Genomic DNA, 9,852 nt, shown 5'->3' on the forward strand with positions numbered 1-9,852 from the left:
TGAATTGAGAATGGGGGGTGGAGGAAGAGCACAGGTAGAAAAAGAGAGAGTTTGGAGGGTACTGGAAGAATCTAATCAAGAAACAGCAATGCAGGTTGGACCACCGGTAGTGACAAAGGCGTGAGAAGCAGATTCTTTATGTATTCTGCAGTAATGCCACAGGACATTTACAGAGTCAGGACACAAGTGACATAACGGGAAGAGTCAAGGATCACTTCAAGGTTTTTGGCCTGACCAACGGAAAGAATGGTGTTTCCACTAGGACACGACACGGAGTAAAGGCTGAGAACAGAGCAATTCAGATTGGGGAGTGTTAGCGGTTGAAGAGGTCTACTAAGCATCCAAGTAGAAATGTCTAGCAGGCTGCTGGCCACAGAAATCTTAAGCTGAGAGGAGAGGTCTGGGCTAGACTTTTGAAAGTCACCACCAAACAGATGGAATTTAAGTCCAGGCAGCTAGATGAGATTATAAAGGGAGTATGCAGATGAAGGAGAGCTCCAAGGACTGAGTTCTAGGGACTCCAACAAAAGAGGTGGAGAGATGACAAAAACAACAGAAGCAGAGAAGAGGACCAGAAGACTGTGGGGTCCAAAAGCCAAAGAAAAAAATGGCTTCAAGAAGAGTTCAACTGAGATTTAAGATGAACTGACAAGTGGATTTAGCAAGAGAAGTCACTGGTGACTCTGAATGAGCAGCTTCACTGGAATGATGGGGTCAACCCACCTGGATGATGGGCGTAAGGGAAAAGGGAGGGAGAAAAATCGGGGCAGCAAATACAGAAAGCCCTGAAGCAATTCTGCTGTAAGAGGGAACCAATGAAGTAGAGTAGTTGCTAAAGGGAAATGGGACTGAAGAGGTTTATTTGCTGTTTAAGCTGAAAGAAATGACAGTGTCTGTCATGATTCAGGAGAGGGGATAAAATTGTTTTTTAAAATGGCACAGTATGTAATAGTGCTCTAGGTGGCATGTGCCTTACCAAAAGTGCTAAGTCACTCAAGCAAGAGAAATGAGTCAGTAAAAATACTGTGTAGGCACTGTGTGCCCGCAGTGCTCCAGGACTTTACACATATTGTTTTCACCCTCACAACAACCTTGACGGAGGTTCTGTCATTATCCCCATTTTACGTATGAGAAAACTGAGGTGGAGAGTAGTTAAAAAACTTACTGATGGTTACACAGGTACTAAGGGTTTTGATTTTGAACACAGGCCGCTTGGTCCAGAGTCCGCGCTCTTAGCTAATACATAGCCCATCCCTCATGCACCCTCTCAGGAGTCATGACATCTCTCCGGGTTGGAGATGGTTTTTTGCTTTACTGTTTTTTTTGTTTTTTTTTTTTAAAGAGTAGTTTTAGGTTCATAGAAAAATTGAGAGGAAGGTACAGAGATTTCCCATATACCCTCCTGACTCACACATACAGACTCCCCTATTACCCACGTCCCCCTCTACCAGGAATTGGGACATTTGTTATAACAGATGAGCCTACACTGACACATCATAATCACCCAAGTCCATCGGTAGTTTTTTGTTTTTTTTCAAGATTTTCTTTTTAAGTAATCTCTACATCCAATGTGGGGCTTGAACTTACAACCCCAGAGAGATCAAGAGCCTGGCAGGCTCAGTCAGGCGGCCCCCAAAATCCATAGTTTATAGTTCACTCTTGGTGTCATATATTCTATGAGTCTGGAAAAGTGTGTAATGACATGTATCTACCAGTATAGTATCATATAGAACAGTTTCATTGTCCTAAAAATCCTCTGTGCATTTATTCATCCCTCTTCTTGCCCCTCACTCAGCCCCTGCAACCTCTGATCTTCTTGCTGTCTCTATGGTTTTGCCTTCTTCAGAATGTTGTATGGTTGAAATCGTACAGTTTATAGCCTTTTCAGACTAGTTTTTTCATTTAGTAATACGCATTTAAATTTCCTCCATGTCCTTTCACAGATTGACAGCTCGTTTCTTCCTAGCCCTAAACAAGACTCCCTTGTCTGAATGTTTCACAATTTATTCACCCATTCACCTACTGAGGAACATCTTGGTTGCTCTCAAGTTGTAGCAATTATGAATAAAGCTGCCATCCACATCTCTGGGCAGGTTTTTATGTGAACATACCACTTTCAACATCTCTGGGTAGATATGACTGCTGGATCATATGGTAAGAGAATATTAAGTTGTTTAAGAAACTGCCGAACTGTCTTCCAAAGTGACTGTACCACTTTGTATTTCCACTGGCAACGAGTGAGCATTCCTTTTGTCCACATCCTCACCAGCATTTGGTGTTGTCAGGGTTCTGGATTTTGGCCATTTTAATAGGTGCACAGTGGTATACTTCACTGTTAATTTGCATTTCCCTGATGACATAGGATATACAACATGTTTTCTTCAAAAAAAACTTTTTTAATGTTTATTCATTTTTGAGAGACAGAGTGCGAGTGGGGGAGGGTAGAGAAAGAGGGAGACACAGAATCTGAAGCAGCCTCCAGGCTCTGAGCTGTCAGCACAGAGCCCGACACGGGGATCAAGCTCATGAACCGTGAGATCATGACCTGAGACGAAGTTGGACGCTCAAACGACTGAGCCACCCAGGAGTCCCTATTTTTTTTCTTTAATTTACTTATTTATTCTTGGGAGAGAGAGAGCACATGTGCTCGTGACCGGGGCAGAGGCAGAGAGAATCCTAAGCAGACTCTACGTAGTCAGAACTGTGAGATTGTGAGAACTGTGACACCATGACCTGAGCCTATCAAGAGTTGGAGACTTAACCGACTGAGCCACCCAGGTGCCCCTAGAACATGTTTTCATCATAAACTTACTTGACATTTGTACACATTTGGTGAGATGTCTATTAGGTCTTTGGTCCATCTTTATATCGGGTTACCTATTTTCTTATTGTTGACTTGTAACAGTTATTTATATTTTTTGAATAATAGTCCTTTACCAGATGTTATCTTTTATAAATATTTTCTCCTTAGATCTGTTGCTTGTCTTCTCATTCCTTTGACACTGTCTTTCACTGAGCAGGTTCTCATTTTTATAAAGTCCAGCTTATTAATCCTTTGTTTCATGGATCACACCTTTAGTTTTGTATTTAAAAAGTCATTGCCACACCCAAGATCATCTGGGCTTTCTCATACGTTATCTCCTAGGAGTTTCACAGTTTTACATTTACATTTGGGCGGGATGTCATGTTTTATTTTTAGCAATTAATTGAGAAATGCATTCCTGCCAAAAATTTATAAACCCCATACACCCAGTGTCACAGTGTGAGTGATTTTAGAATGTGGAATACTTATGCTGACTGTTGAAGTGCTTGGCATGGAACATTACAAGTTGCATACTGACATCACAGGAACCATGTTGACTGACTAAAAGCACCAAAATCAAAGTTAAAGGGAATGAGTTTTAAAAATAATGTTTTGTTCTTCTGCTTAGAGGGAATCTGGAAGATACAGAAAATGATCCCCTATAATCCCATTACCTGAATATAACAACTGATAACGTTTGAAATATTTTCTTTCATTCTTTGCATGCATACACACATTCATATATAAAATAAAAACTCACTGGCACCATTCTGTATGTAGTTTTAAATCTTCGGAATTCTTTCCCCACATAACATTGAAAATATTTTTCCATCCTCTTCAAAAGTGTAATTTTTAATAATGCCTGCATAGTATCTAGTATGTATGTGCCAACATTTACTTCAAAACATTTTCCAATTTTCCCACTGCAGACAACACTTAAATTACTCCATATGCAAATCTCTATCTCACTGTTGTCTTGGGAAAATTTCCCAGGGCTGAGTTAAAGGTCAAATCTTAAGCCTCTTGATGCACGCTGACAAAATGCCTTTCGGTGCAGTAGCTCAATCTTGATACCCTACAAGCAGCATAGGAAACACTTTCCTCAAATTGCTGTCACTTGGACAAATAAAAACTACATTTGAGTTTCATTTTTCTTTCCTTTCTTTTTTTTAAGTAGGCTTCACACCTGGTGCAGAGCCCAACGTGGAGCCTGAACTCATGACCCTGAGATCAAAACCCAAGGTGAGATCAAGAGTTGGATGGACACTTAACTGAACCACCCAGGCGCCCCCAAAATACATGAGTTTCTTTGATTATCCTCGGCTAAACACCACTTTCATACGCTTATTACCTGTTTGTATTTCTTTTGTGAACCACTTATTCATGTCTTTGTTCATTATTCTATGAAATGTTTACTACTTTTCTTGAGACTATTATAAAGGTACTACAATAACATTGAGTATCAACCTTTTTTCTGCCCACATACAAATATTTTCTCCACGTCAGTACATTTTGATTTTTTGATACTTTGAGACATGCAAAAATTAACAATTTCTATGCAAACTTAGAGCTTTTCCTTTGATTCTTCCACTGTTTTTCTGCTTACAGAGAATGCATTTTCTAGATGACATTCAAAATCTCAAACAAAGCTTACTAAAAAACTGAAAATCAGAACAGAAATTTTCACCCTATACGGTTTGTCTTAAAGCATTTTCATGATCTTTGGGAGAAGATGCCATCCATGGGGAACAAAGCTAACATTTAATGGGTAGCAATCATGTTTCAGATTCTGTTCTAGACCTTCTCTACTTTTCTCATTTTGCGATCTCAATTTTACAGATGAGGAAACTAAACACATCAGAGAGGTTAAACACTGGTCTATCAGAAAGGAAGTCAGAGGTACTTTTAAGGAGAGAGTATCCAATTAGACTTATCCACCAAATGAGTTACCTCTTCGTCGATTTTATCTTCTAAGGCATCAATATGACGTTCTTTAAGAAATCGCTGTGTTTTTTCCAATTGGTATTTCACTAATTCCTCTATGGCATCTTTTTCTTCCTTGTCCACAAATTCTTGTACTGCTTCGCCCATTCCCCTTTCGGTTAGAAGTGAGAGCTGCACATTCTATAAAAGAGGTACAAACCACTGCCACTGGATGCAGAAATCAGGATCTATTCCTTACCAAATAATTCTATCCGAGCAAGAAAAATTATAGTCTAATGTTACCAGGGGAAAAAGACAAAAAAGTTATCTAGTTATTGAAGGGAAAACAAAACAAAACAATGGGCAGTAATTAAGCCTACTAACAAATATTCAGGGCTAGAAAAAGCCAAGTAAAAACCAGATACAGGAGTAGTGTAAAAGACAGGAAGAATGCAGAGGCCCTAGTGGTTGGGATAAATGGTCCTGAAATGGTAGCCAATGACTAAGAGACTAGGTTAACCAGTGCAGCAGGCAGAATGATGGCCCCTAAACATGTCCACATCCTAATCTCTGGGACCTGTGAGTATATTATAAGGCAAAGGATAATTGAGCTTACAGATTACTAATCAGCTGGCCGTACAATTGGGAGGTTACAGGGACTATGCAAGTGGGCCCAGTGTAATCACAACAGGGGGCGAGAGGGAGATGGAACTGGCAGGAAATGGCCAGAGAAATAGAACATTGCTGGCTTTGGAGGTGGAAGAAGCAGGCTGTGAACCAACAAATGTGGACACCTTTAGAAGCTGGAGAAGATAAGGAAATGGAGTCTCCCCTAGAGTCTCCAAAAAGGAACACACAACCCCACTAATACCTCGGTTTTAGGCCAGTGAGACTGGTGTCAGATTTTTGACCTACAGAACTCTAAGACAATAAATCTGTGTTAATTTAAATTATTAAGTTTGTGGAGACTTGTTTCAACAGCAATAGGAAACGAATACAGCCAGATCTTAAAGTGACATATACTCATGCCAACAAAAAGTCGCTGCACCGTCCCGTGGCTATATTCCTCGAGTTCTGAAACTACATCCGGATGTGAGAAAAGTAAATCCTGGATTCAGAAACATTCGGTAGAGAAAAGAAGGAAGAACAGAACAACATCAACAACAACAGCCACAATAATAATACCATCAAGCACTGATTTTTCTTAATGTAGAGTAACTATACATGAGTATAATTCATTCTTACCCTACTTACTTCATAGAGACCTTGTGAGGATCCTCTACGTTTACTTATTTATTTTTGAGTGTTTATCGTTTAGGGAGAGTGAGAGAGAGCGTTTGCAAGGGAGGGGCAGACAGAGAGGGAGACAGAATATCAAGCAGGCTCTGCTGGCAGCACAGAGCCCAATGCAGGGCTCGAACTCACAGACCACCGTGAGATCATGGCCTGAGCCGAAATCAGTAGTTGGGTGCTTAACCAAATGAGCCAACCAGGCGCCCCTCGTTTCAAGTATCAACTATACATGACCCAAATTCAAGTCTGCTAGCATAAGATAGCCATTATTCAAAATGTAAACTGTAATTAAGAAATTACCTTTTCCGCAGTTTGAAAATACTGTTTTACAAGGTCTTCTACTCTTAGAGTTGTGCCTTCTGAAGGTTTTGTGATTAACTTCCCTAAGTTGATTTCTTCTCCTAGAAAAAAGAAGTCCGTGGAAAAACAGTAGCTTCCATTACAGTGTTACCCAAACTTATGGCAAGTCTGGCTCAGTGGAGGCGGAATGGCCAGACCGTATCAACAATCAGCTTGAGGCATTTTGAGGCAAAAACATGGCATTTCTACTGACAGCTGCAGTCTCCTCCTCAAAGCTCGTATTTTTCCACATCTCCAAGTACTACGTCTCCTACAGCACAGGGTGGTCTTCAGACCTCTGGGGATCTCCAAAACGACTTCAAGGGATGTTCAGGGACAAAACTACTTTCATAACACCGAGATGTTATTTACCTTTCCCACTATACTGACAATTACAAAAGCAATTTTGGGTAAAATCGCCAGTTCCTCATTACAAACCAAGGCAGCAGCTTGGAACTCTGCAACAGTCACCACCACATACGCACAGCTCAAAACAAAACAAAAAGACAGCCAGTTTTACTCATGAATGTCTTAGATGAAACTATAAAAATATTGATTTAATTAAATCTCAGCCCTGAGGTATATGCCTTTTTAATAGTCTGTGAGACAAATGGGATGTATGCTTACAGCACTTTTGCTGCTTTCTGAAGCAGGACAGTTGTTGCAAAAACAGCAGGTGAAGAATAAAAAGAGTATTGGGTAGGAAGCCAAGAAGCATAGAGTCCAGTATCTACTCTGCTGGTAACTCTTGTCAGGGAAACAAATATTAGCTGTCTGACATACTGGACCTGGCCATGAAAACCCAATGATAAGACAGGATCCCTGCCTGTGAGAACAAATGATTACAATTAAGGTGGGAAGTGCCACATGAGGGAAGAACAGAGAATATGACTCACAGGAAAGAAATGAATTAATCTTCTCAGAGAAGGTTGAAAATAACGTGCAAATATCAAATGCAGCTATATCATTTGAATCAAGACCTCCAGAATGAGTAAGATTCACAAGGCAAAACAGGAAAAAGAAAAAAAATTTGATGCAGAGGGAAAAATACGTGCAATGGCCTAGAGGGTAAAGAGGCACAAAGTTCAGTGTGCCTCTTGCAAAGTACTAGAGACAAGTAAACAGAAATCGTTTCTAAATTTCAAGACAGAATTAACATCATGACTTCCTAAGTATGAAGTCATGCCAGACACTGTGATAAGACCGTTTACATGCAGTGTGTCTTCTAATCCTTAACCACAGTTCTGTGAGGCAGGCTCACGTACTATCCTGATTTCACAAACAAGAAAATCAACCATCAGATAGGTTATGTACTTTTGTACAATGTCACACATGTAGTTAAGAAGCAGAGCTGACCAAAATAACAAGAAATGCTTTCAATAAAACACACAAAAACGTTGTTTTTTTTTTAAGTTTATTATTTATTTGGGGGGGTGGGGGGGAGAGAGAAGAATGCCAAGCAGGCTCTACACTGTCAGCATAGACCACCATGCAGGGCTCGAACTCACGAATCGACAGAACATGACCTGAGCCAAAATCGAGAGCTGGATGCTTAACTGACTGAGGCTCCAAAGTGCCCCTTCTGTTTTGCAATTTATGTTTAAACCAAAAAGGAATCATTAGAATAAAACTGACTATGGATGAAACTCAAGTAACAACATACTATTTCTATATTCTGTATTATTATGATCTCAAGGGATTGATATGGATGGACAATTAAAGAAAACCATGATCAATAAGCAACTAGTTAAAATTCATAGCATAAGAAAGTAATTATCTGACACAGATTTTTTCCTAAAACAGTGTTTTATGAGTTCCACTTAAATACCTGAACGAGGGGTACCTGGCTGGCTTATTCGGTTAAACGTCTAACTCTCGATTTTGGCTCAGGTCATGATCTCATGGTTCATGAGTTTGAGCCCAAAGTCTGGCTACATTGTGGCGCTACGTGCTAACAGCACAGAGCCTGCTTGGGATTCTCTCTCTCTGCCCCTTCCTCCACTCGTGTGTGTGGACTCTCCCTCTCCCCCTCTCTCTCAAAATAAATAAATATCTGAACCAATGTTTCAGGTTGAATTAATAGCATGGAAAATTTGGTCACAATTTGACATTGAAAACAGAAGCTCCATTAAAGCTCGGTTAATAAAAACCTAAACAGCTTACCTATAAAAAAAAAAAGATCATATTTTTCTATAAAAATTCTCTGACTCAATAGCTTTAAGAAGAACCTCTATATTTAACATGATCAGTATTTCTAATGAAGAAGCACTATTTCAGTTGGATGGCCTTTTTTATAAATACATTTAAAATAAGAACAATTAGGGGCACCTGGGTAGCTTTGTTAGTTAAGCATCCGACTCTTGGTTTTGGCTCAGGTCATGATCTCACACGGTTCGTGAGATCAAGCCTCAAGACAGGTAGCGTGGAGCCTGCTTGGGATTCTTTCCCCACCCCTCCCCCGCCCCTCCCATGTTTGCACATGTGCTCGCTCTCTCTCAAAATAAATAAAACGTTTAAAAAAAATGCAATTAGTTATTATGAAATTTAATTGGAACTTAATTATGTGGTCATCAGAGACATCAAATACCTCTTATTCCAAGACTCGAGTTGTCCTAAATCCTGTATACTCAAAAGTTGAAATACTTGCGTAAAATTTGAGTATATTCTCTAAACATTAACAATGTATAGTCAATAATGTATACTTTGAGCAATAAATCTCTAAAGTCTGTGTGTACTGTTAGCAGCACTATTTTCACAAACTATGTCTGCAGAGAAAATGTCCCTTTCTTTATTAATATCCACAGGTTTAAAAATGATGGCTATCTAATGTTTAGAAGACGAGATTTAATTATTCCGGTATCAGCTTGCCCAAGATATGAGAAATAATCACAAAAACATTTCCATTAGTTTATATTCCTTTTACTAAAACCTGATTTTTATACATCCTATAAAAAGCATTTTTTTAATCTGTAAAGGTAACTGGCTTACCTGTGTTCTCCTTTTGTTCTCTGTGCCTGAAAAAATGGATAACATCTTTTGGGTTAGCTACCCGATCCACAAATTTCTGGCTAAAGCGAAGAACACTGAAAGGTTCAAAACCTCCACTATAGTCCACCTGAAAATACAAAGCAAGCTATGAAGGCCTGGAAACAGTTTACCAATTCCATTATTTATGTTGCTGCTTTTAAGATAGTAAGTTAATGTTCTATAATTCATGTTAAAAGATCATGATGGTGTTACACCTTTTATTCTACTGAGGAAATAAAGCTTCAAAGGTTTCTAAGCTTACACAAGACACTTTGCTTGATGGAATCAAGATACAGCAAGAATTCCCACAAGATCTGAAGGAGTTACTCTTCCCAGGATAACACTGAGAGCCTGGGCACCAGGAGTACCATCTGGAAAGGAGGGGAAGTTTCTAAACGGGAATATTTAAAAATTTTTTTTTTTTTTTTAAATTTTTTTTTTCAACGTTTTTATTTATTTTTGGGACA

The 9,852-nt window shown here is 39.3% G+C and overlaps 1 protein-coding gene across 7 annotated transcripts in view; it reads right to left on the reverse strand.

Moving 5' to 3' along the window:
• Positions 1-9,852, reverse strand: part of MRE11 (MRE11 homolog, double strand break repair nuclease) — a 78,975-nt gene that overhangs the window by 38,210 nt on the left and 30,913 nt on the right. For all 7 annotated transcript variants that reach the window (XM_049653857.1, XM_049653835.1, XM_049653843.1 and 4 more), the window contains 3 exons: positions 9,347-9,473; positions 6,320-6,420; positions 4,754-4,927 (listed from right to left, as the gene is read on the reverse strand). In XM_049653857.1, coding sequence (XP_049509814.1) covers positions 4,754-4,927; positions 6,320-6,420; positions 9,347-9,473 — 402 coding nt within the window. The remainder of the gene's footprint in view (positions 1-4,753; positions 4,928-6,319; positions 6,421-9,346; positions 9,474-9,852) is intronic.

Source organism: Panthera uncia, chromosome D1 (genome assembly GCF_023721935.1).
Source record: "Panthera uncia isolate 11264 chromosome D1, Puncia_PCG_1.0, whole genome shotgun sequence".
Classification (NCBI taxonomy): Eukaryota; Metazoa; Chordata; class Mammalia; order Carnivora; family Felidae; genus Panthera; species Panthera uncia.